The 27915-nt window shown below is 40.7% G+C and overlaps 1 protein-coding gene across 2 annotated transcripts in view; it reads right to left on the bottom strand.

Annotated features, from left to right (window-relative positions):
• The window catches only part of atp9b (ATPase phospholipid transporting 9B), a 374205-nt gene that overhangs the window by 23781 nt on the left and 322509 nt on the right, over positions 1 to 27915 (bottom strand). For both annotated transcript variants that reach the window (XM_072261618.1, XM_072261628.1), the window contains 7 exons: positions 27788 to 27871; positions 14379 to 14549; positions 12824 to 12922; positions 8910 to 8999; positions 4699 to 4843; positions 3715 to 3779; positions 308 to 463 (listed from right to left, as the gene is read on the bottom strand). In XM_072261618.1, coding sequence (XP_072117719.1) covers positions 308 to 463; positions 3715 to 3779; positions 4699 to 4843; positions 8910 to 8999; positions 12824 to 12922; positions 14379 to 14549; positions 27788 to 27871 — 810 coding nt within the window. The remainder of the gene's footprint in view (positions 1 to 307; positions 464 to 3714; positions 3780 to 4698; positions 4844 to 8909; positions 9000 to 12823; positions 12923 to 14378; positions 14550 to 27787; positions 27872 to 27915) is intronic.

The raw sequence follows: 27915 nt of genomic DNA, 5'->3' as shown, positions 1-27915 counted from the left end.
AATCTGCTTGGGAAATTGATTCAATGGCCTTTAAAGGCAGATTCTTCTTTTCCTTCTCACAACTTTAGATGTAAAAGCATGAGATATACACCTACATAAAATCACCTTAAAAATTCTAACCATTCATTTTCTGCATTAATTATTCCACTGGCTGATATATACACATTCATAGTACTTAGCGGCCCTTTGTATTATTTGTTACAACTGTAAATACGGACAAAACATACATTTTCCCATATTATTTCAATTCTGGTGTATTTGCGCACCATGTGCCTCACCCCTTTGGTAAAGGCAAGTTTACAATCACCTGCATAGTGGAGATGATAAGGCCCCGGTGGATGACAAACTGGCCCAGTGCAGCAGATCGTTTGTAACTGTTGCGTCCGTGCACCATCAACAGCCTGCCAATGTGCTTAAACTGAGTGATGGAAAAGTCTGCTGCCAAAGATGCCTGCTTCCCTTCCTAGATTTTAGAAAAACAGACAAAGGCCAATGAAACATTGGTTAGAAAGCTACCATTGCAGCAAGTAAACATTTGTGACAATGAAATCACATTACTCAAAACCTTGACTAAACTTTCAAAGTTTATATTTTGTTAAATAAATATATTTCATTGCTAAGCTCCCTAGATTTCTTTGCTCAAGACTCACACTGACCCAACTAATAACATTAGCAAATGTTGCTTTCTCAAATACACACATAATATATGCACTGAACAAAGATTTGTGGAGTAATTATGCTCAGGCCATCTTCAAGCAGTAACAATGGCTCAATTGGTAATTTCTCAGTGTAACAGAGATTTCTCAAACAAGAAGGTTTTACAGGACAGCAAGCAGCAGGTTTTGGGGCATATAGCACTTCAGTTAATTCTCTGCTCTTTCGTCAATAGGATGAGGTGACACCACAAAAGTGGGTGGTCAATTCCAGGGCCCAGTGCAAATAACCACAGCAGAAATGCAATTGAGGGGATAAGGGAACGAGAGAATTTTATTGCTCCATTTCTGAACACCTGCATAAATCTCAAGCAAGCACAAGGAAATGTTCAAACTGCAACAATTCTGAAGCCTATCATCTAAAGGTGCTTCAGCTATGAGCTAATGCAGAGGAAAACTATTCACTCTTCACAGCTGGAGCACCTTCAGATGGCAAATTTCAAAATCATGCACAAGTGACAATAGTCTCTGGAATAGAATTCTGGACCACAGAAGACTGGAGGATGGAGGAATGGGGTGCTGATCTTTTCTGGTAATCAATACATCTGCCAAATCAAATAATTCATTTGACAGATGTTGCATAATTACCAGATCCATGTTCCTACCCCAAAACTAGAAGTCTAATAAAAAAAACACTCTGTGCACCATTACAGATAAAATCATCAGGCCATATCTTTCTGAACTTCTCCATTCACCATCTTCCCATGCCTCCATTTGCTATAATTAAACTCAGTGGGACAATCACATTGCCTCAATGGATCCCAGACACAAGACTGGCTACCTAAGCCAAGCCCAATCCAGCAGGACACAAACATATATGTTGGGGGTCAGGTTAGGCACAGGCTCGGTGTGGATTAGGATCACTGAGGGTCAAGCTGCACCTTGACACATGACCAGAGCGGGAGCAGGGACTCAATCTGGAATGACAGAATTATTTTTTGGTGTCAATTTCAAACTTGATTCAGTCTCAAGTGCAGGGCAAGATACTCAGTGAGCGAGTGGATTAGCATAATGCTCTGGGATCAGGAAACACTTTTCCAGACACTAGGTTTTACATCTACTCTGGGAGGAAATGGGAATGTGGATCAGGGGCTTCACCCAAGCTGGCAATATCTTTTCCAGGTATGGATGTTTTGTCTGGCTCAGTGCCAATGCATGGTTGTGATCATCTACAGATATCTTTGGGTCAGGTTGGGGAAGGAAATAGTAAATGTTCAGGAAACTCAACTCTGTTAAGGATAAGGCAGCCTGCCTCAGTGGTTTTCCTCCCACCATCAAAACATCTATTCCTGGGCACAACAGTCAATAAGATATAAGCAGTTACCAACTTGGCTCACTCCAACAGCATCTCTTAATCCTGCGATCTCTGTCACCAAGAGGAATGGGTGTTGCAGATAACAGCAGTTGCACGTACCACCATCAATGCTCTCTCTATCTTGACTTGGAAGCATCTTCCCCTGAAGGACTGCAGCAGGTCACGTAGAAGCATTGAGTGCAATGTTCCTGAGGTGCCTACTGATGCCCAAAGGTCAAAAGACAGAAAAGCCCTGCACCTAGAACTGGGCAGCTGAGCGGCAGCAGGCAAAGCCTCACTACTATACCCTAGAAGCCAAATGATAAATGACCAAGACCCACTCCCAGCTCCTGATAGCCAACAGAAAGTTGGAAAAACCCTGCCCCCAGCTTTACCAGTTCCAAAAACTACCAAATTTTGTTTATAAATGTCTCTAACGTACAGCTATTTAAAAATTATCAAAGCTTTAGAAACATTAATCAGTTAACCACAGCTGGTGGTGTAATGGCATCAATATTGGATTCTGAGGACGGTCCTGAGCTTGAATCCAGCCGGGTCCCAACTTAGGCAGCAGCAGTATCTGCGTGGAAGAAAGGCCTGGCAATCTACTTCTGTATCTTGCCAGGAAAACCCTACGGACAACTACACTATCCACAGGGTTGCCATGAGTGGACAACAATGCAACAGCACTCAACAACAATAAGTTACAAACTTTGTGTAGAAAATCACTGATTAAGGCAGGTCTAACCTGATACTGAATCAGAGCAGCTGTGCAACTCAGCAAGATCGAGGAACGTGACAGATTAGGCCTTTTGAATCTTTCAGAGAAACTGCATCGAACTGCATATGCATGAAAAACACATATGCTGTGCTTCAAACATAAATGCTGATGGTACTGTTTGGAACTATTGTTATTAGCAGAATGTGTTCTATCCCCATACATTCCTCATAACCACTGAGAGAATCAGGTCACAATACTATAAACACTTCAGTGAAATATTCTCTGCTTGGCAAGACAGATCACGATTTTCAATTATTTTACCTGGCAGAAATATCCCAAAGATGACCGGGGGGAAAAAAAATCCTGCCCTCAAGCCAACTGTCACGATTTGCCAAAAGGTCCTTGGTAAATGCTCAACTTGCTGTCTAAATAACATGTGCAGGAGCCTCTAGGACTCATCCTCGAGAGGGGAAAGGACATGGTGTTGGTCTTTAAGGGTATGAAATGTAAATATGAATATAGATGAAATCTACAACTAAGGCTGATAAATAAAAGACGGTCACTAATAAACCCTACAAGGAGCTCAGGAAAAGTTCTTCCACTTGGGGTGTTCGGAAGTGGGGCTTTTTACTCTTTTGAAAAACAGGAAATAACACAATGCATTTCAGGAAGAGCTTAACAGAGGATAAGTTCCACAGGGAAAGATGAAATAATTAGGGTGGCTGATTTAAGAAATACTGCCTGGACTGCTGAAAAAGCAACTTAGGTATTCTCAATTTAAATTACAACAGAGTAAAGAATCAGATAACTGTTTACAGATGAGAATTTTAATTTTTGCTTTGATAGAATAATCACTTTCAACCACATTTCATTTGATGCTGTGGAAACAAGCTGCATTGTAGATGTTGACTAAAGACATTAAAAATTTCTCATTCTTCTTTGCATTGCCATGATGGGTCACAAACATGAACACAAATAATCATTACCTTTCCTACAATTCCAATCCCGCAGTCGGCTGCTTGGATCATGCTGACGTCATTACCTCCATCACCTGTACAAGAAGTCATTATTAGAGTAAACCTTGCACATAGCTGCTTAATAGCAACAAAAATTAAACAGACATCAAATCAATCTGAAGAAAATATGAAAAAAATTGTTCCAAAACTGAAAGTTCATTAATAAGCTTAACTTTGAATACTTATTTTCCAGTATCTAAAATTAGGACATCAATATACCAGCTAATTAAATAAGCATCAAAACCTTACGTATCATTAAATAGATTAAATCAATTCTGAATTTCTCATTAGAAACAATTCCCACTGCTATTTATTATAAATAGCAACTGTTGAATTTCACGTTTCTGATCTCTTGCAATGTACTTCATTGCCACCCTGTGGACTTGCACTGCATTACATCTAACCAAACAAAAGTTAAAATTCTTCAATTTGAGGAACAGACACCTGGTAAATCAAGGGCTTATAACTTTGTTATTTTTTTTCAACTCAATGCTGTTACTGAAGAATTTATAGCCAGGACGTTAGTGGAAAAATTTGCTAACAGCTATTCTATATCTAATTGATTCAAACAAAAATAAATAATGTCATTTTTGAAATTATAAAAGGAAAGGAACTATTTTGAACTCCAAATCTATTTCATTTAAATCTTCCACATTCATGAGCCACAATCTGCCAAGATTGGACTATTATGTTTATATTTTACATAAGATTGGAGCAGATTAAAAGAAATTTAAAACCATTCTAGTAATCTTCCTTCTTAATGAGTTGGAAGCAAATGGAAAAATGTCACAGCCAAAATTCTTAACTGGAAAGAGCAAGGCAAGTTTTGGCTAAGATGTTATTGTATTTTATATTTGGAAGCTGTTTCTAATTCCTGCAAAGATATGGATTTACTAATTTGTAACTGTGGGTCACAGTTTTAAAGGCTGAAAGATTAGCAATTTCTGTGCTTACCTATTGCACATGTGCGTTTGCCAGTGTGCTGTTGCAACAGCTTCACAATTTGAGCCTTTTGTGTTGGAGAGCATCGACAGCACACAACAGCCGGACACTGGCATGCAAGTTCCACAAACTCATGCTCATAATATTTCAAGCAAACCTATAAAGAAACAAGTGAAAAACATGCAGTATCTTTTAGATGTCAAATACTTGTCAACTTTTCAAGCATCTTTCTTAAAGGTGCCAAGCTAGAGTTCCTCAGCATGTATGAGAAACTAACTTTTGTCTGTTGTAATTTGCCTGATTTCTTGCTCAGAAGGTCCCAGATAAAGTTCCAGAGGCTTAGAAATTTCTGGGGAGTCTTGCACTATCAAGATCTTTAAGCTCAAGACCTCTCCAGTCTCTCAGGTGGCCACTAAAGTCTTTGTCACTAATTTAAAGAACAAGAAACCAACCCCTCAAAGCAGCATAATTAAAAATACTCAACAACACCTGTGCTTTTGGGAGCTTTCTGTGCACAAACAAGTTGTCACGTTTCCTGCTTTGCAGCAATAATTCATGGCTGTAAAATGCTGGTGTGGGGATTATTTCTGCTTGCATGATCATGTGCTGAAGCAGTAACTGAGTTATTCCTGCAAAAATACCAAGAATTCACGGCTTGTCTATAATGTATTCACCAGGAATATAATACAGGAGCCAGAGTCCCTTATATGAACTCTGTCGATACTTCTCGCTTCCTCAGTAAAGCAGTCAAAACCCACTTACCTGGACATCCTTTCTTCTCCCAACGGGCAGGAAATACAAAAGCTTGAAAGTGTGCACCACCATGCTGAAGGACAGCTACCTAACCCTTTGTTATAAGATTCCTGTACAGGCATCTCAGACATCTTGTACAATAAGATGGACTATCGACCTCACAACCTATCTTGTTAAAATCTTGCACTTTATCGTTTACCTGCACTGCACATTTTCCTCTTGGTTTGACAGTTTATTCTGCATTGTTATTGTTTTATCTCAATGCACTGTGTAATGGTTTTATCCGTATAAACAGTATGCAAGACAAGCTTTTCGCTGTATCATGTTAATTGCTACAATACCAAACCAATGCCATTTTAATTGCTCGTGCCAAACTATCCTTGGAAAAAGTGGCGATAAGCAGCCTTGTTGAACTGCTGCAGTCCTTGAGGTGTAGGTATACTCACATGCTTTAGGGAGGGTTCTAATTTTATATCATGTAAGATGTACACATGGTAGTCTGATCTTGGCAGATCAGGAATCATGAATGTGGAAGATTTAGGTGCAATTGAGTTCAAAATTTTTCCTTTCCTTTTATAACCTCAAAAATGAGATTGAATCAATGAAGTACAGAGTAGCTGTTAGATTTTAGTTTTGCAATAGTAACAGTGAACTCAAGAAGGTGAAGGAACAGTGATATATTTTGAAATCAGTATAGTGTGTGACTTGGAGGGCAATTCCCAGGTGATTTTGCTGCCTTTGTCCTTCTAATTAGTAAATTGGTTTATTATTAACACATGTACTGAGCTACAGTGAAACACTTTGTTTTGCATGCCCTCCACACAGATCATTTCATCACAACAGTGCATTGAGGTAGTACAAGGGAAAACAATACAAAAGGCAGAATATAGTTGGCAGACTATGGTGCAAGGCCACAACAAGGGTAGTACTTTTTGGGTTTGGAAGGTGGTGTACAAGGAGTCTTGGTGAATTGCTGAATGGTGCAAACTGCTGCAACTGTGCATCAGTGGTGGAGTGAGTGAATGGTTGTGGATGGGTGACTACCAAGCAAACTCCTACGATCTGTATGGTGTTGAGCTTCTTGACATTCATCTCCAAATGGTCCAAAGAGAGAAAATGGTGACATGCCTTCACAGAACATGACCTCTGGCACTGAACTATGTTGCTATTTCTCTTTGAGTTCCGCAATGGCATGCCTTGTAGGTGACTGATCCTTATTACCTTTGTCAAACCCTGTAGATCCCAAAACATGTTTCCTGACTATTGGAATATCAGGTTAATACTTCATAAATTTTACAGGGCAATTGCACGAAGTCCAGGACAGTAAATCTTCTTCAATTAATTTTACCAAGCAAACTAGTTGTGTTTTGTTTTTTAATAATCTAGTGGTCTCATGGTTACCACTATGAATAATAGCTTTTCATTCAAGATCCTAGTGAGTAAATTTAAATGTCCACAGTTCTAAAATAACATCTCTGAATTATTTCAAGTCTCTAGTACTGAGCTTCCCATCCTGAAAATGAAGCATTTCTCCAAATCTAACATGCCAACACCTTTATCCAGCAGCATGAGCAGCTATGCCTCATACTATGTAAATCGTACACCTAAACATTGTTGTCGCACCATGAATCTTCCTTTTTTTAAAATGTTCTTTACAAAAAAATTAAAAATGACTATCAATACGCAACCTCTGCTTAAATACTTTATCCCTTGGTTATGGATAAAGTAGAACTCAAATACCAGAACAGGAACTGAAACAAAAATAGAGGGACATAATCAAGCAATTTAAATATCTAATGAAACTGCTATTTTGGATGCAGAAGATATGGGGAAAAATAATTTGAACATCCTAAACCATTAGGGAGTATTCATGACTTCTATTGCTAGAGCACAAGAGAAAAGTTTTCTTACTAAAACAGAGGGCCTTGGTGAGGCCTCACCTGAAGTGTAGTGTGAAAGAATTTACTTTCTATGGAGGGAGTGCAAAGAATCACCAGACTGGTCCCTAGCATAGCAGGTTGGTCATACAAGGAAGATTGAGGATACTGGGCCTCTGTTCTCTGAAGCTGAAAGGAATAAGTGGTGGCATCATTGAAAAACAACTTTTTCTTGAAGTTTGACTGTTTGGATGCAAGGAAGCACGACAGATCAAAATTTCTAAATAAACAGTAGGCTAGTTAGGAATGATACAAGAAAAAATTCTCCACTCAATAACTGGCATAGCTTTGGTATTCACTACCGTAGTGTGGTGAAGGCTCACACAACATCTGCTCAGAACAGACATAAATACCAGATATTTCTGGGCATATGGGAGGCAGGGTTTGAGGGTCGGCACAACATTGTGGGTCGAAGGGCCTGTACTGTGATGTACTATTCTATGTTCTATAAAAGGAATCAAGAAACAAAGAAAATAGTTTTTAAGATAAATGAGTAGTCATGATCTTGTGGAACTGTGGAGGAGTTGACTTCTATGTTCTTAGAAAAATAAAGTAAATATGATCATGAGCTACAAAGGAGAGGCTAGACAAACTCTGGCCAAAAGGAGTGGTAATAAGTTATACAGCTTAATCTACAGGGAGAGGTTGGACAACATCTGCAGCTTTGGAGGCTGAGTGGAGACCTGACTAAAATTTATAAAATTATAGGAGGCAGAAATAGAGTCAGAATCTTTCTCCTCCCAGAGTAGAAGTATCAAATAAAGGACATGAATTTAAGGTGACAAGGAGAAAGTTCAAAGGAGATGTGTGGAGTATTTTTCTTTACACACAGAGTGGTGGGTGCCTGGATCAGGCTGTCAGGGGTAGTGATAGATACTGATATGATAGTCACATTTTAGATTCTGTTAAATAGACACATGAATGTACAGAAATGGAAAGTTGGGATCATGTACAAGTAGAATAGATTTAGTTTAGTCTTGTGTTTGGCCCAGATATTGTGACCCCTCCCACCTCCCCAGGCCTGTTCTTATACTGTATATAAAAAAGTACTTCAAACTTGTATCTTCTTGTATTAGACTGTGCAATTGTTACTTTCCTTGTAGTTAAAATTCCTTATGCTGTTTGCATTTTTATATAATTACCTATACACATGTTAACTGTTCAGCATGCTTCGTAGTGGTTAAGTTGTTGCAGTTGCAAGTATTGCATTATTTGAATAGGGACTATCTTATCGGTTGGTTCAGATAATAGAATCTGAATGGAATGTCTTTTACAAGCAATCTGGTATAAGAGCAACAAACCATGTTGGTTTGCTCTCTTTCCCCTTTCTCTCTCTCTCTCTCTCACCTTGAAGCTTCATCTTTCTGCCTTTGTTTTTTGTTCTTGTAGCACTTAATAAATGATTGTAATCAATAAGTCTTATGCCTCTTTCTTGGCTTCTGAAGAACCTCAGATCAAAACGTCAGCATCCAACAGTTTTTAACTACATTCGTATTTCATTGCCATCTCTGTACAGCAAACTTTAGCATTTACCTCTAAAGAATCCCCTGATATAACCAGCGTACAGTCATGTTTCCTCCTGAAAGCATTGAGTTCCAAATGAGCTTCACCACGATTTGTTACCTGCAAAAGCAAGCTTCCAGTTTAGTTCACAGCAAAAAATGTGTAAATTGGTGTTTAGCAAAGCATCGGTATACGTTTCATGTTAGGCAAACACAGAATCAAACTGAGTAACAGTCAGTTTCGATCAGAACATTAGGAAATACAACAACAGAAATTTTTTAAAAAAAAAGTAGACAGTCACCATTTTAAGCAAAGTTCTAAGTAATTTTATTAGCAAAGTACATATATGTTACCATAAATAGCCCTCAGATTCATTTTCTTGAGGGCATACTCAGCAAACCCAAGAACCATAATAGAATCAATGAAAGACCACAACTAACAGGGTAGACAAACAAGTCAAGTCACTTTTTATTGTCATTTCGACCATAACTGCTGGTACAGTACACAGTAAAAATGAGACGTTTTTCAGGACCATGGTGCAAATACACAAGAAAAAAGAAATAATAATGAAAAATAAATAAGTACCAAGAACAAGAGATGGAGTCCTTGAAAGTGAGTCCATAGGTTGTGGGAACAGTTCAGTGATGGGTCACGTGAGGATGAGTGATTATCCCCTTTGTTTCAACAGCCTGATGGTTGGGGGGTAATAACTGTTCCTGAACCTGGTAGCGTGAATACTGAGGCTTCTGTACCTTATTCCTGATGGCAGTAGTGGGGGGGGGGGGGGGGGGTGTGTCCCTGATGGTGGGTGCTGCTTTCCTGAAACAGCATTCTATGCAGATATGCTCAGTGGTGGGGAGTGCTTTACCCATGATGGATGGTGCTGTATCCACTACTTTTTGTAGGATTTTCCGTTCAACGGCATTGGTGTTTCCGTACCAGGCTGTGATGCAAACAATCAATATACTCTCCACCACACAACTATAGACATTTGTCACAGTTTTAGATGTCATGCTGAATTTTCACAAACTCCTTAGGAAGTAGAGGCACTGACTTGTTTTCTTCGTAATTGCACTTATGTGCCGGGCACAGGACAGGTCCTCTGAAATTATAACACTGAGGAATTTAAGTGTAACACACCGTAAGGTTTCACTGCTAATGTAACGGCTTCTTCGTAATGTTTCGCTGCTAAGGCTAATGCAATGGCTTCTCTGTAATGTTCACTGCTGAGTTAACTGTTTCTCTGTAGCAGCAATGTTTGGGTTATGGCTGGAGATAATGGGACTGTGGTATGCATGTTAGCCAATCAGAGATCGTTGCTCTGTCTTGTGAAGCTGGAAAGATGTTTTTCGCGGTCTTTGTCAAGGAGAGATGAAGAGGGAAGACGCATGTGGATCTGAGGGTCCGAAGGTTGGCGATGCTCACAGGAGATCAATGGTGGAAGAATGACTATTGAGTGAGCTCCAACGTGAACTTTTGACGTTTCCTTGAACTGGGCCCTTTTTTTTTCTTTTCATTACTAACCCTATATTCAGATTAAGATTCATAAAGTTCAATCATTTAATTGCATATGGTGCACTGCTTGATATTTTGCGTTGTGGGTTTGTAACTGGGCGGTACATTACACAGCATCCACACAAACGTGATTACCCAGTTTGGCAGGGCCAAAGGCTGTTTTCCCCTAGACGAACACGAGCTGGGCGAGCCTGAGGGTTACATAAGGTTGCTGACCCTCTCCACCTCTGATGAGGACTAGCTCACGGACCTCCAGTTTCCTCCTCCTGAAGCCAATAATCAGCTCCTTGGTCTTGCTGACACTGAGTGAGAGCTTCTTGTTGTGGCATCACTCAACCAGATTTTCAATCTCCCTCCTATATACTGATTCGTCACCACCTTTGATCTGGCTGACATTCAGCAAACTTAAATATGGCATGGGTGCTGTATTTAGCCACACAGTCATAAATGTAAAGTGAGCAGAGCAAATGCATCTGTTCATCCAATTAATCAGACTTTCAGTTGGTGCATGCAATGGACAAATCTTTTTCTTCGTAACTTATTTTACAGTTGTCACTTGCAAAATAAGCTCATTTACGGTGCTAAATAATCACTGGTTTGTCAGCATACATCTTCTATTTGCTCCAGTGAGTTAGCTGTTTCACTGTTTCCCTCTAGTGGCTGCAAGATTTCATACAAGGGGTGATTGATAAGTTCGTGGCCTAAGGTAGAAGGAGTCAATTTTAGAAAACCGAGCACATTTATTTTTCAACATAGTCCCCTCCTACATTTACACACTTAGTCCAGCAGTCGTGAAGCATACAGATCCCTTCTTTGTAGAAGTGGTCCACAGCAGCGGTGATTGATAAGTTTGTGGCCTAAGGTAGAAGGAGATGAGTTATTAACTTCAAACTTTCTGCATTGTCACTCAAAGAGTTGAACTGCACGTGCATGTAACAAGAGCGTCTTGGACCTCCAGGTGGTCCACAGCAGGAGTGATTGATAAGTTTGTGGCCTGAGGTAGAAGGAGGTGAGTTATACAGCTCTTGTTACATGCACGTGCAGTTCAACTCTGTGTGAAAATGAAGAAAACTTGAAGTTAATAACTCATCCCCTTCTACCTTAGGCCACAAACTTATCAATCACCCCTGCTGTGGACCACTTTTCTGGAGGTCCAAGATGCCGATTTCTACAAAGAAGGGATCCGCATGCTCCATGACCACTGGACTAAAGTGTGTAAATGTAGGAAAAATAACTGTGCCAGGTTTTTTAAAACTGACTCCTTTTACCTTAGGCCACGAACTTATCAATCACCCCTCGTATAGTTCAGTATTTCAACTTACTATTTATGTGCTAATCCCACTCTAGCATCCACCAGAAAACAATAAATTCTTCCAGGGAGGAGAAAATCTGCAGATGCTGGAAATCCAAGCAGATTCTTCCAGAGGTTGGAGTCGTAATCTATACGGCTTAACTTCTCCCCAGATAACTCTGCATAACCACTGCATTTCTTTTCGTTCAATCAAATGCACACAATGGTAAATGCTGTTTCAATGCCCACTTAACTTGTTTCCACACGACCTCACACTGAACACAATACTTTACAGATGCAAGAATTCAAACTTCTTTCAGGAAATGTGCAACAAATATCCGGGTAAATTGTGGAAACACTGTAAGTAGCTATGGTGGTCTGTTTCTAAGAAACACGTACGTATCAAAACCCAGCAAACTATCCGGCATGGAATAATTCCATGCAAGTTAAACTAATCATTTTAGGTTTTCAAAATCTGTACGCCTATACAGAATACTGCTAAATGAATTTGTGCTTGCTTTATATACAATCAGACCTCATCATTTGCAGGGTAATTTCTATGGTGAGTACACATCCATTTTGGAGATTTTCAGATAGAGGGATCAGATTAGCAATACTAACTTCAAAACCAGATTTGGTCATAAGTTAATTACATTGTGGAACAGTTTTCAAATGCTATTCAGAATTTTCATTGGTGGTTCAGAGTGAGAGAACATTTAAAAGTTCCATTTGTCACATATGAAAAAGAATGAAGTTTTCCTTAGTGTTGCAATATCAGAGATATATTACCATCCTTTTCATCTCAATTCCTTTAGACCTTCTGCAAAATATGCAGTCATTAGGGCATATTTGTGTGGATGGTTCAACTTGCATGGCTGTTAGCTTACGTAGGTTCACTGCATCAACAAAACTTATTAAATTCAAGAAAAGTTCAGTCATTCTCTTTTGTTTAACAAAACCCCTTGCTCTAATGTTCTATTAAAAGCAATCATATACGCATTGTTATGGACCAGATATTTTAATGTTCTTTTCCTTAGGTATAGCAGCCTTGTTTGCAAATGGTGTTTACTGCTACACAGGGAGGAGAACGTACATTTGTGAAACTTGCGAGAGTCTCACCTAAGTTGGTAGCACTTACAGGACGGAAGATGTGGATGTCTTGATTCCTGGACACCAGGTGAGAGCTTTTGGCGATGCAAGTAGCTGTTTCCAATTTATCTCCAGTTAACATCCATATCTGGGAAAATATGATAAAAGTGTTTAAGAGGCTCTTAGGTAGCTACATAAACATGCAGAGAATGGAGGGATATGCACCACGTGGAGGCAGAAGTTATTAGTGTAATTAGGCATCATTAACTTAAATAGTTTAGCAGAACATCATGGGTCAAAGGCCCTCCTCCTGTGATGTGCTGTATGATGGTCTGTAGAACAAGTGCTAAACTGAGGTGTTTGGTAAGAAGGTCCAGGCCAATGAAGCAGTGACATTATATAACTATATACTTAAATATGTTCAGACTTTTCATCGCTTCTGATTGGTCAATATTCTTATTTCTGAATTTATTGTAACAATTTAGTCTGAATTGTTTTATCAAATGGAGGGAATGCCAGTTGCAGTTATGCCAATTAACTTCACCTTAATGATTAATGTTCCAATTCTTTCTTCATTTTTATTTTTATTCAGGATTCTCAGCTTCAGCAATAGCTTATAAAAATGTAATGTTGTAGGAGATAAGAGCTAAAAATCCAGCAAGTTCACTGTGGGAAGTGAAGGCGAGAATACATTTTAAAAGGTCATAAATGGGTGGGCAGAGGATAAGGGGGAGTAACAGGACTGACGAACTTCTAAACATGCCTAAACAAATTTATACTTTATTCATATCCTTTCATGTTTTTCAATATAACATTGTTAAATTAAACATATGAAAATTGTGCTGAAGATTTGTCCAATCTGACATATTTCCCTCAATGTGAGCAAATTTTAAAAAGCTGTTTTTTTATTTCAGGAAGTGGGGCAAAGCAGATGCTCCTGTTTACATTAGTGGTGCAGAGGTGAAGATGGTTGACTAGGTATAATCATCAGTAGTCTGTCATGGTCCAACCAGGTAAACACAATGGTCAAGAAAGTGCATCTATTTCTTCAGAAGGCTAAGAAAATTCAGCATATCCTCGTTGACCCTCACCAATTTGTTTTTATTAACGCACCGCAGAAAGCATCCTATCAAGATGCATCATGGTTTTGTCTGGCAAATATTCTGCCCAGATTAAAAGAAACTGCAGGGAGCTGTGGACATGCCTCAGGACATCACGAACATAAGCTTCCCTCTGATGGACTCTATAACTCAAAAAAGTAGCCAACATAATCAAAGATCCCTCCCACCCCAGACAATGTGACTTTTCCTCCCACCTTCCATCAGAAGACACAAAAGCCTAATGGCACATACAGCTTCTATGCTGCTGTTACAGTACCATTGAATGGTCCCTTAGCCCCTAAGATGGAATCTTGAACTGACAATCTACATAATTACGATCTTGTGCTGCATCCTGTCTACCTGTACTGAACTTCCTCTGTAACTGTAAAGCTGTATTCTGCATTCTTATTGCTTTTCCCCTTGTGACGTTTTGATCTGTATGAATGGCAAGCAAAACAAGTTTTAACTGTACCTTGGTACATGTGACAACAATAAACCAAATACCTTTATTCCAGCATTTCTCAACATTTCCAGTGTAGGCCTCACATCTGCTTGGAGCTGGTCTTCCACTCCAGTGAGGCAGAGGAGTTCCATTTCACGTTCAAGACTCTCCACAACTGCTGCCACCTTTAGTGAACGATCGTGAACACTCAGCTTTGCCTGATTATATCGGTTCTGTCAAGTACAATAAAGCAGCTTTAAAATAAACATGGATAAACGTTTACAGAAGATAACTACATGGAGAAATTTTGAGACATGCAGCACAGAACAGGCATTTTGTCCCAAGCTGTCCTTGCTGATCGTATTATCAGCATTCCCTCCCCACCCCACTGCCCCCCCCCTTATCCCCAGGATACCCAACAACCATGCCCTGCCCTCTTCTTGCAGCTACCATCAGGCAGGAGGTATAGAAGTCTCAAGTCCCACACTACCACTTTCCTACAACCATCAAGCTCTTGAACTGACCTACACAAGTCTAATCCTACCTCAGCAACAGAACACTATGGGCTACCTCTTGCATGACCAAAGATTTGTTTCTGATTTATTTTTACAACTTATTAAATATCTTCTTTAGTAGTCTTTTTATCTTCACTGTTTGGTATAACTTAGTGGCACGTGGCTAAGTGGTTATGGCATTGGACTCACGATCTGAAGGTCGTGGGTTCGAGTCTCGGCCAAGGCAACGTGTTGTGTCTTTGAGCAAGGCACTTAACCACACACTGCTCCAGTCCACCCAGCTGAAAACGGGTACTGGCGAATGCTAGGGGTTAACCTCGCGATAGACCGGTGTCCTATCCGGGGGGGGGGGGGGGGGGGGGGATCTCAGTTGCTTCATGCCACAGAAACCGGCATAAGCACCGGCCTGATGGGCCACAAGGCTCGGGACAGACTTTAACTTTGGTATAACTTAAGAATAATTTATATTCTGTGTATTGAATAAATCTATGTGTCTATGATGCTGCTGTAAGTTTTTCCATTGTATTTGTACCTCACCGTATCTGTATGTGTGACAATTAACTTGACTTGACAAATCCCATTTACCTACATAATCCTTTCCTGTCCATATATTTGTCCAAATGCCTTACAAATGCTGTAATTGTATCTGCCTCTACCACTTCCTCTGGCAGTTTGTTTCATATAAATCAGGACTGGATATGCAGGGATTTTTCCTGAAGTGACAGAGGCTGAGAAGTGACCTAAGTGATTTATAATATCATGATAAGGTGGACAGTCACAGTTTTTTTCCATAGGATGGGGGGGCTCTTAAATTACACATACAATGAGATGGAACAAGCTGCCAGAGTGGTGGGGTGGATATGTTAAAAAACATTTAGGTAAGGTACATGGAGAGGAAAGTATAAGTGTAATTGTGGGCTAAACGCAGGCAAATGATATGGTCAGGTTGGCATGGACGTGGGCTGAAGGCCCCGCTTCCATGTTGCACATCTCGAAACTGCCTCCTTGTGTAGACAAGCTTGCCTCTCACTTCTCTGTGAAAATTCTCCCTTTCCTTAAACCAATGCCTTCTCATTTGAGACTCCTTTATGCCAGGAAAACAGCTATCTATTCTATTAATGCCCCTCATAATTAACTAAAACTCACTTAGTTTAACATCAACACTTGCCTACATAACACACATATTGAATGAAATCTAAAAGATAGATTAACAGAAAAACTGCTGTTGTTCAGTGTGTAAGCAATGCATGTCTAATGATATCTGGCAAACAAAACACTATTTCTATTCCACTCACTATATGCAAAGTCTTGGATAGCCTAAGCAAGCTTTTCTTTGAGCTTGTCCTACCATTCTACAGGATCATTGCTGAACCATGCCTCACTCTATAAACCTACCTTTTCCCCATGTACTTTCATACTACTGGATAATAAAAGTGTATTAATCATTGATTTAACCTTAGCAATTTACTGAACAATTCATTGCAGAGAAAAGTGTTAAAAATTTCTACCATTTTCTGCATGTGAAAGTGGTCACATAGGATAGAACTCAATGGAACCAAATTGGAGGTAAATGGTTAAAATAATTGTTGCCATATCTGCATGCTTACTAGCAAGAGGGCAGAAATTTCTACCTATCAGGGTAAGCTATCAGTTACATATTTTTCTTATATTTCTAAATCACTCCTGATATTACACTGATGTTAGCATTTTTATGTGAAAACAAGAGTAGTTTATTATGTACACGGAAAGAATCCAGCTATGAAGTGCAAGATAAAGATTCTTTCAGTGTAATATGCTTTAAGAATCAGGACTTTTAGAATGGAAGTTCCAACAGTTACAAATCAGGCCCCAAGTAATCAGATTTATTAAATGCACGTCCTTGAATGTACCTATGCCATTTTCTCAATTACTATGATCGAAGTTCCAAATTGTCAGTGCTTCATGGGTAAAGCAGTTTCTTTTCAAGTATTCACTTTATTTCTTGGTGACCCATTTGTATGAAAGGTCTCTAGTTTTGCTCTTCTCCCTTTTCTTTCTTTCCCTCTTCTGGAGAGGAAAGACCAATCTATTTCTATGCTGAAGCACAGAACTTCGAAGTTCAAATATCAGCCTTGCGAATTTATTTAACATTCTTTCTAGTGCCCATTTAACGATATAACAAAGTGCATAACTTTATTGTTAAATTGGTTCCTTAAGGCTGTTACAGCCAGGGGTAGTAATGGAGACAAGCTCCCACTACCTCCCAATGGTGTGCGCCTCAAATGGCCTCTGACAGCCAAGTCCAGCCCCTGGCCTCCATGTGTGGCTTAGTTACTAAGCCCGGCAGAATCATTTCTACTGACAGGAGAAGGGTTGAAAGTGGGTTTACTGGCACCTTAAAACCAGTCACTTCAGGCAGAAGGGGCTCGTTAGCTGCGGTTGGCAGCTCATCTCTATACACACTCATGAGGAAGGCTTTGGGAGTAAACCCCGAGGAAAAAATCCTGAGCTAGAGTCCCTCAGGCAGTCCAACATTGAGTTCAATGTTGACTGGCAACTCCTGCGAACTGCTGATACCAAACTGTATCGGTCTCTGCCATTCCTTTGGGTTCATCAGATGCATGGAGAGGGGGGTTACTACATGGGCAATCGCTTGCTCTCCACATCGTACTGCCAGGCTGGCATATCGTGACAGCTAGGATGCATTATCCATGGTCAACTCTGATCGACAGAGGCTCTCTCTCCCTCTCCTCTGAATATAACAAAATGTCAAATTTTTACAAAATATGGTCTAATCAAAATTCAATAGGTTTTCTAAAATGAATGAAAATTTGTCTATGAGAAATAAGTTCAAGTCTTTCGTTATGGTCTTATTGATTCATGTCAGCACTTCTACTGATCTATTGGTTCTTACTCTGAGATCCCTTTCTACTCTACCCTATTTTGGACATTTTTTTTTAAATATCCAGGCAATGTGACATCATTTTTCATATGACAGTGTAGAGCCTCACAGTTGCCAATGTTCCAATCTGTTACAGGAAAGATTATCATTGGGGAAACAGGATACAAAGTGACCAGGTAAAACCCAGACCCCTGAATCAAATCAACCCAACAAAAAGTAGAAGCACTCAAGATGAGTTTGGACTACTTCATCTATTTCCTAGTGAGCAGGTGTCAACGGGACCAAACATTTTCAGTTTTGAAGGGGATAAAATAAGTAGCAAGCCAAAACATCTCGCATCTGATGTGAAACCATGTGCAATATAACAACAGGTGCAGAATAATGGTAATTTTACTTGAACTTATGTTGACTAATGGAGATCACATGAAATAAGATCTTAAAAGTGGACAGTTTATAGCATCGCTACAAGTAGATTTTGAGAGGTTTCATTGTTATAACTGAATAACCACAATGAAGACTGTTAATTTCAAATATGATATATAATGAAAAGTCAATGAATCCTATAGCAAAAAAAAAAGCTGCAGATGCTCTAAATCTGAATTAAAAGTAGAAAATACCAGAGATGCTCAGGAACTTGGATAACATTTGTGAACAGATGTTGCCAAAGCTACAAAAAAATTTCAGTATTTGTAATTCTCATTTCAGTTCTAACTTTACTGGATGTTCAAATGTTTATTTCATTTCTTATTTACAAAAGTACATACATTCTTTTGCATAAAATATTTTCTTTATGAAGAGCTCAAAATGGAACTGGAGGATAAATTGAATTCCACTGTAATTACAGGAATGAATTTGGTGCAAGCTCTGAAAATGATCTCATCCAAGTGAGGTGAAGAAATTACAGTTCAAAATTGAGGCTGAGTTTGCTATCAAACTGATACCAAGTTAATAGAGTCTCTATTATTTACTTCAAACAGATATATCATCTTTAGGCAAAGGGCACATCTCCAAACTTTAGTGTTCAAAAGCTAGTGCTCAACTGACTAAGCTCTGCTGTTAACTGCATGTAAATAGCATCACACTATTGAAATGGACTGAGTAACGTGAAGCCACAAGACATAAATCTGCTCCATGCCAAACACCTATATATTTTTCAGTCTTGTTAGTGGCTAAACGAGCTGAAGGCCTGCATCACAAAATAGGACTGACCAAAAAGAGGATATTTTAAAGGTGATGGTGCTAGATTTTTTTTAAATGCTGCAGATCAATTGATTAGTTTGAAAGTGCTAGTTCCAGCAGCGGCTGCCTTCCATTTTCCCAGTGGAAATTAGTTACCAGATAATTAATCAATGACAATACTAATATTAGATAACTAATCATTGATGAATGATAATTAGCCATTTGAATATAAAAGGAATAGGCCTCTCAATCTCTTTAAGATTATTCCCTTTTCAAAATAACCAAGGATATTTTACCTTGAATACCATTTTCTTTCCATAACCCAATAATCCCGATTCCAATAATATCCATGTATTTGTCAACCACTTTTGAATAAGCTCAATGACTAAATCTCCAAAGTTCTCCAAATTCCAAAGATCCACCACTCTCCGAGTCAAGAAGGTTCTCTTCAAACTTAAATAGCCTGAGCTTTAATTTGAAAATGTGACCCAAAGCTCCAGACTACTCAACCAGTGAAAACATTCTCTCCATATCTACCCAATCAAACTCTAAGAAACTGCATATTTCAAAGAAGTCACCTCCCTCATTCTTAAATCTAGAAAACAGAAGCTTAGACTATTCAATCGCTTTTCATCCAACAGATCTACCATCCCAGAAAATGGTTTGGAGAATCGTCAATGCCCTCCTTTTACCTCAAGGATATAGATTTTTTAAGCCAAGGAGACCAAAATTGAACATAATACTCCAGCTCCAAATATGATCTCACTAAGATCCTCCAAAACTACCCTAAAAAAAAATCACAGTTCTTACAACCTCCCTCACCTCCATTCAGGGCCTCAAACAGTCCTTTTTGGTGAGGCAATACTTCACCTGAAAATCTTTTGGGGTTGTCTGTTGTATCCAGTGCTCGATTGTATCCAATTTCTCCTTCTGCTAATTGCTTTTCTCTTTTTTTCTTTTTCCTCTCTTTCTTCCCTCTTCTTTATACCCACTCAGGCCTCTTATCTCTTTGCTTCCACTGGTGCTCCTCCTTCTTCCCTTTCTCCCACGGACCACTCTCTTCTCCTATCAGATTCCTTCTTCTAGACTTTACCTTTCTCATCCACCTTGCTTCACCTATCACTTCCTAGCTTGTCCTACTTCCCTCCCCCCCCAGCTTTTTATTCAGGCGTCTTCCCCCTTTCCTTCCAGTCCTAATGAAGGGTCACTGCTTGAAACGTTGACTGTTTACTTATTTTCATAGATGTTGCTTTACCTGCCTACTTCCTCCAGCTTAGCCTCTGTTGCCCTGGATTTCCTGCATCTGCAGAATCTCTTGTGCTTATTCTTCCTTAAAAGCCTCTACCAATAAAGTTAGCACACTATTTGACTTCTTAACCATGTGCTGTACTTGCACACTATATTAGAGTAATTTGTGTACAAGGACACTCAGGTTTCTTTGATCAATAATTCCCAATCTCTCATTATTTGGCAAATACTCGGTATAATTTCTACTAAAGAGGATTATCACACTTTCTACTGCACTCCGACGACATTTTCCTTGCATTCACCTGATCGAAACTAATTTGCAAGGGGGATGGGACCCAGAGCGATAGAGCAGTGAAAGAAGTGCATGGAGTAAAGCCAGATCTAACATACAGAGAGACTTTGAGGAAAGAGAAGCAGAATAAACGGTGTAAAGACAGTAAGGTAGAAGGGCTGAAATGTGTGTACCTCAATGCAAGAAGCATCAGGAACAAAGGTGATGAACTGAGAGCTTGGATACATACATGGAATTATGATGTAGTGGCCATTACAGAGACTTGGCTGGCACCAGGGCAGGAATGGATTCTCAATATTCCTGGATTTCAGTGCTTCAAAAGGGATAGAGAGGGTGGAAAAAGGGGAGGAGGGGTGGCATTACTGGTCAGGGATACTATTACAGCTACAGAAAGGGTGGGTAATGTAGCAGGATCCTCTTTTGAGTCAATATGGGTGGAAGTCAGGAACAGGAAGGGAGCAGTTACTCTACTGGGGGTATTCTATAGGCCCTCTGGTAGCAGCAGAGATACAGAGGAGCAGATTGGGAGGCAGATTTTGGAAAGGTGCAAAAATAACAGGGTTGTTATCATGGGTGACTTTAACTTCCCTAATATTGATTGGCACCTGATTAGTTCCAAGGGTTTAGATGGGGCAGAATTTGTTAAGTGTGTCCAGGATGGATTCCTATCACAGTATGTGGACAGGCTGACCAGGAGGAATGCCATACTAGATCTAGTACTAGGTAATGAACTGGGTCAGGTCACAGATCTCTCAGTGGGTGAGCATCTGGGGGACAGTGACCACCACTCCCTGGCCTTCAGCATTATCATGGAGAAGGATAGAATCAAAGAGGACAGGAAAATTTTTAATTGGGGAAAGGCAAATTATGAGGCTATAAGGCTAGAACTTGCAGGTGTGAATTGGGATGATGTTTTTGCAGGGAAATGTACTATGGACATGTGGTCGATGTTTAGAGATCTCTTGCGGGATGTAAGGGATAAATTTGTCCCGGTGAGGAAGATAAAGAATGGTAGGGTGAAGGAACCATGGGTGACAGGTGAGGTGGAAAATCTAGTCAGGTGGAAGAAGGCAGCATACATGAGGTTTAGGAAGCAAGGATCAGATGGGTCTATTGAGGACTATAGGGAAGCAAGAAAGGAGCTTAAGAAGGGGCTGAGAAAAGCAAGAAGGGGGCATGAGAAGGCCTTGGCGAGTAGGGTAAAGGAAAACCCCAAGGCATTCTTCAATTATGTGAAGAAAAAAAGGATGACAGGAGTGAAGGTAGGACCGATTAGAGATAAAGGTGGGAAGATGTGCCTGGAGGCTGTGGAAGTGAGCGAGGTCCTCAATGAATACTTCTCTTCGGTATTCACCAATGAGAGGAAACTTGATGATGGTGAGGACAATATGAGTGAGGTTGATGTTCTGGAGCATGTTGATATTAAGGGAGAGGAAGTGTTGGAGTTGTTAAAATACATTAGGACAGATAAGTCCCTGGGGCCTGACGGAATATTCCCCAGGCTGCTCCACGAGACGAGAGAAGAGATTGCTGAGCCTCTGGCTAGGATCTTTATGTCCTCGTTGTCCACGGGAATGGTACCGGAGGATTGGAGGGAGGCGAATGTTGTTCCCTTGTTCAAAAAAGGTAGTAGGGATAGTCCGGGTAATTATACAGCAGTGAGCCTTACATCTGTGGTGGGAAAGCTGTTGGAAAAGATTCTTAGAGATAGGATCTATAGGCATTTAGAGAATCATGGTCTGATCAGGGACAGTCAGCATGGCTTTGCGAAGGGCAGATCGTGTCTAACAAGCCTGATAGAGTTCTTTGAGGAGGTGACCAGGCATATAGATGAGGGTAGTGCAGTGGATGTGATCTATATGGATTTTAGTAAGGCATTTGACAAGGTTCCACATGGTAGGCTTATTCAGAAAGTTAGAAGGCATGGGATCCAGGGAAGTTTGGCCAGGTGGATTCAGAATTGGCTTGCCTGCAGAAGGCAGAGGGTGGTGGTGGAGGGAGTACATTCAGATTGGAGGATTGTGACTAGTGGTGTCCCACAAGGATCTGTTCTGGGACCTCTACTTTTCGTGAATTTTATTAACAACCTGAATGTGGGGGTAGAGGGTGGGTTGGCAAGTTTGCAGACGACACAAAGGTTGGTGGTGTTGTAGATAGTGTAGAGGATTGTCAAAGATTGCAGATAGACATTGATCGGATGCAGAAGTGGACTGAGAAGTGGCAGATGGAGTTCAACCTGGAGAAGTGTGAGGTGGTACACTTTGGAAGGACAAACTCCAAGGCAGAGTACAAAGTAAATGGCAGGATACCTGGTAGTGTGGAGGAGCAGAGGGATCTCGAGGTACATGTCCACAGATCCCTGAAAGTTGCCTCACAGGTGGATAGGGTAGTTAAGAAAGCTTATGGGGTGTTAGCTTTCATAAGTCGAGGGATAGAGTTTAAGAGTCGCGATGTAATGATGCAGCTCTATAAAACTCTGGTTAGGCCACACTTGGGAGTACTGTGTCCAGTTCTGGTCACCTCACTATAGGAAGGATGTGGAAGCATTGGAAAGGGTACAGAGGAGATTTACCAGGATGCTGCCTGGTTTAGAAAGTATGCATTATGATCAGAGATTAAGGGAGCTAGGGCTTTACTCTTTGGAGAGGAGACATGATAAGAGGTGTACAAGATAATAAGAGGAATAGATAGAGTGGATAGCCAGCACCTCTTCCCCAGGGCACCACTGCTCAATACAAGAGAACATGGCTTTAAGGTAAGGGGTGGGAAGTTCAAGGGGGATATTAGAGGAAGGTTTTTTACTCAGAGAGTGGTTGGTGCGTGGAATGCACTGCCTGAGTCAGTGGTGGATGCAGATACACTAGTGAAGTTTAAGAGATTACTAGACAGGTATATGGAGGAATCTAAGGTGTGGGCTTATATGGGAGGCAGGGTTTGAGGGTCGGCACAACATTGTGGGCCGAAGGGCCTGTACTGTGCTGTACTATTCTATGTTCTATGTTCTATGATATTATTGTGCATCTTATTACTATTTTCCGTTCCCACTTATCTTTGTGTGGGAAACTTATTCGGTCTCCTCATCCAAATGATTCATATAGATCTGTGAACAGTGGGGGCCCCAAGCACCCCGGGTTTTTCCACAAGCCACAGCCTGCCAATCCAAGAAGGACATTTTTATTAAACCCTTTGATTTTTGAGTGTTAAACTCTCAACCCACATCAACATATTACTCCCCTTTCCAATTATGTCACAGGATTGTCTCTGGAAGTATAAATTACCTGACCAACCATCCATTTCTTCAAAATTATGAGCAAAGCAGATCATTACACATTTGTAATGTTACTACTTTCTAATGATAACAAAAAATTGATTTGTTTTAAGGGAGCTCTGTAATTGACCCTGTTTTCACAGTTTTATAATAATCTAAGGTTGAGCTGGCCTACATATTATACAATATACTTGATTATTGGAATTCTAAATACTGGTTCATTAATGTTTTAAAATTTAGATAATGATTTGTGCACAGCAGTAATTTAGTAAATTGTACATACATCATTTATTCATCCTTGGAACACATCTTTCACCTCATTATGAAGTGTGACATTTCATACCTGGCTGCAAAAGTACAAAAAGGTGTGAAGAATACAGCTAGATAAACGAGTCAAAACTTCTAATTAACACCTATCAAAAGAACAGTACGCAAACATACATATGCCCAAGTGACTAAACTGGCTGCTATCTTCAATTATAAATGCAACCATTCCAATGTGATTGAATAGCATTTGATTTTGAAGTGGACATCCACTGGGACTATTCAGCATCTACATACACATGAGGAAATAAGTAATTGTAAACACAAAATAATCTACAGATGCTGTAAGAGATCAAAGCAACACTTTCAATACGCTGGATGAACTCAGCATGTCGGGCAGCATCAGTCAGAAACGATGAGTCGACACTTCGGGCCGGAACCCTTTGTCAGGACTGAAGAATGAAAGATGGGGACGGATTTGAAGAATGCTTGTAGCTTCAGTTGAAAGACCGGTAATTTGAAAGACAAAGGGGTGGGGGAGGGGAAGCATTGACATCATAGCCCTGAAAACAATGGGTAGTAGAAGAAGGAGGCATTTCTCAATTTTGTCACCCATAGTTCAGTCCCTCCCCACCTACATCCGGGATACATCCCATGCCCTCCACCTCTTCAATAACTTCCAATTCCCCGGTCCCAACCGCTACATTTTTACTATGGATGTCCAATCCTTATACACCTCCATTCCCCATTATGAAGGCCTCAAAGCCCTCCGCTACTTCCTGAATAATAAACCTCACCAGTTCCCCATCATCACTACCCTCCTCCGGTTGGCGGAACTGGTTCTCACACCTAATAACTTCTCTTTTGGCTCTTCTCACTTTCTTCTGATTAAGGGTGTAGCTATGGGAACTCGCATGGGACCCAGCTACGCCTGCCTCTTCGTTGGTTATATGGAACAGTCTGTACTCCAGACCTATTCTGGTACTGTTCCCCAACTTTTCCTTCGGTACATTGATGACTACATTGGTGCTGCTTCCTGCACCCATGCTCAGCTCATCAAATTCATCGACTTTACTTCAAACTTCCACTCAGCCCTCAAATTCACTTACTCTATCTCGGACACTTCTCTCCCCTTTCTTGATGTCTCGGTCTCCATCTCTGGAGACAGACTGTCCACTGACATCTCCTGCAAGCCCACTGACTCTCATAACTACCTCGACTATACCTCTTCCCACCCCGCCACATGCAAAAATGCCATTCCCTATTCCCAGTTCCTCCGTCTCCGCTGCATCTGCTCCGAGGATGAGGCTTTCCGTTCCAGGACATCTCAAATGTCCTCTTTAAGGATCGTGGTTTCCCTTCTACCGTCATCAATGATGCCCTCACCTGCATCTCCTCCATTTCCCGCACTTCGGCCCTCATACCATCCTCCTGCAACCACAACAGGGACAGAGTTCCCCTTGTCCTTACCTACCACCCCACCAGCCTCCGGATGCAGCACATTATCCTCCGCAACTTCCGCCTCCTTCAACAGGACCCCACCACTAAGCACATCTTTCCCTCTCCACCCCTCTCCGCTTTCCGCAGGAATCGGTCCCTCCGCGACGCCCTTATCCACACGTCCATCCCCACTGATCTCCCACCCGGCACTTATCCCTGTAAGCGTAAGTGCTACACCTGTCCCTACACCTCATCTCTTGCAACCATTCAGGGCCCCAAACAGTCCTTCCAGGTGAGACAACGCTTCACTTGTGAGTCTGCTGGGGTCATCTATTGCATCCGGTGCTCCCGGTGCGGCCTCCTCTACATTGGTGAAACCTGACGCAGATTGGGGGACCACTTCGTCAAGCACCTCCGATCGTCCGCCACAACAGACAGGATCTCCTGGTAGCCACCCACTTCAACTCTGCTTCCCATTCCCATTCAGATATGTCCATACATGGCCTCCTCTACTGCCATGATGAGGCTAAACTCAGGTTGGAGGAGCAACACCTCATATACTGTCTAGGTAGTCTCCAGCTTCTTGGTATGAGCATAGAATTCTCCAGCTTCCAGTAATTCCCTCCCCCTCCCTTCCTCTATCTCTATTTCACTCTACCCCCTCCCCCAGCTCCCTCATGGTTCCGCCTCCTTCTTCTACTACCCATTGTTTTCAGGGCTATGTCGTCAATGCTTCCCCTCCCCCACCCCTTTGTCTTTCAAATTACTGGTCCTTCAACTGACACTACAGGCATTCTTCAAATCCTTCCCCATCTTTCATTCTTCAGTCCTGACGAAGGGTTCCGGCCCGAAATGTCGACTCATCGTTTCTGACTGATGCTGCCCGACCTGCTGAGTTCATCCAGCGTACTGAAAGTGTTGCTTTGAAATAAGTGATTGTTTACATTATGTATCCTTTTATTCTTTCCACCTGAAAATACTATGCTCTCTTATGCTTCTGGTAATTCTTTTGAAACTGAGGCATGACAGGTAACTGCAATATTTCTGAAACATGAAATTTCACATAATGCAGAAAGATTAGAGACTAGTTAGTCTTATTTCAGGGATACCCACCAACTGTTTGCCAACCTTTCATGCGGAGGAGAGACCAGTTTAGCAGACTCAGAAGTCAAAAATGTGAACAGAACACACCTCAACTTCTATATAGCAACAAATTATAAAAGATTGTATGTTCATATCAACTATTAGGTAAAAGTGACAGGTTTTCTTGTAAGCACCAGCCAAACTTCAAGCTCCTAGGCATCAACATTTCAAAGCAAATATCCTGGACCCAACATATTGATTAAATCATGAAGAAGGTACACCAGCAGTTATACTTCATTAGGAGTTTGAGGATTTGGTATGGTACTAAAGACTCCATCAAATTGGTTATATCATCCCCTGGTATAGAGGCTTCAATGCACAGCACTGGAAAAAGCTGAAGAGGGTTGCACTCAGCCAGCTCTTTTATAGGGACTAGGCTCCCTATTATTAAAGACATCTTTGAAAGGCGGTGCCTCAAGAAGGCAGCATCTTTCATTAAGGACCCTCACATCCAAAACATGCCCACTCTTCTCATCACTACCATCAGGTAAGTAGTACAGGAGCCTGAGGCTGCACATTCAACATTTTAGGAACAGCTTTCTCCCCTCCCCATCAGATTTCTGAGCCGTCCATGAACACTAGCTCATTATTTTGTTCTCATTTTGCACTACTTACCTTTTTGAAACTTAAAGTATTTTTACCAATTACGCTGCTGGGAAACAAGAAAAATCATGAATGTTATGAACAGTGATAATAAACCTGACTCTGATGTGCTATTAACTCCTCACCTAAATCAGTGCCTTGTTAACTTAACAAGAACAAAGGTTCAGAAGGTTAAACAACTCTTATTGGCCAGAAGTCACAAGAATGATCACAACATTTTTCACTCAAAGTTGACCGATGGTCTCAACAGTGGCTTATGAAGCTGCACAAACTACTCTGGAAAAGAACTACTATTGAGGCTCACTACAGTTGCTTCCTTCCAGTGGTTAGAGAGCCACATGATCCAATGGTGAGCTTCCTACCTTTCTGAAACCAAGCTCTCTGTGAATCAGTTCGCCTGGGGAAAAGTTGGAGGTGAGAGTAAATGAGAGAAACATTTTTAAAAGATTTAAAACTGATGTTATTGGAATATACTGTGTCATGTAACCAAGAATTAAGTTGTAAACTACATGGAAGACATTCTGAATAAAACTAGGCTTCAGAGAAAATCTCATGTGCAAATTGGTATGTATCGGTTCAAAAATCACATGAGCAACATCTATTTGAACATGGTTACTGCAGCTGATGTACAATTATACCTCAAAATCCTGGTACTGCTCTTCTGTTAGGGATTTTTTGGCTACCACTAGTGTCCGTAATCCTTCTCTTGCCATGTTCCCGCACTGGAAAAGTGAAGGTAAAAGATCATTGCTTATGAATATTAAAC

This window comes from Mobula birostris, chromosome 1 (assembly GCF_030028105.1).
Source record: "Mobula birostris isolate sMobBir1 chromosome 1, sMobBir1.hap1, whole genome shotgun sequence".
In the NCBI taxonomy this organism is placed as follows: domain Eukaryota; kingdom Metazoa; phylum Chordata; class Chondrichthyes; order Myliobatiformes; family Myliobatidae; genus Mobula; species Mobula birostris.
The sequence above is the reverse complement of the archived record's forward strand: the minus strand, read 5'-3'. Positions and strand labels throughout refer to the sequence as shown.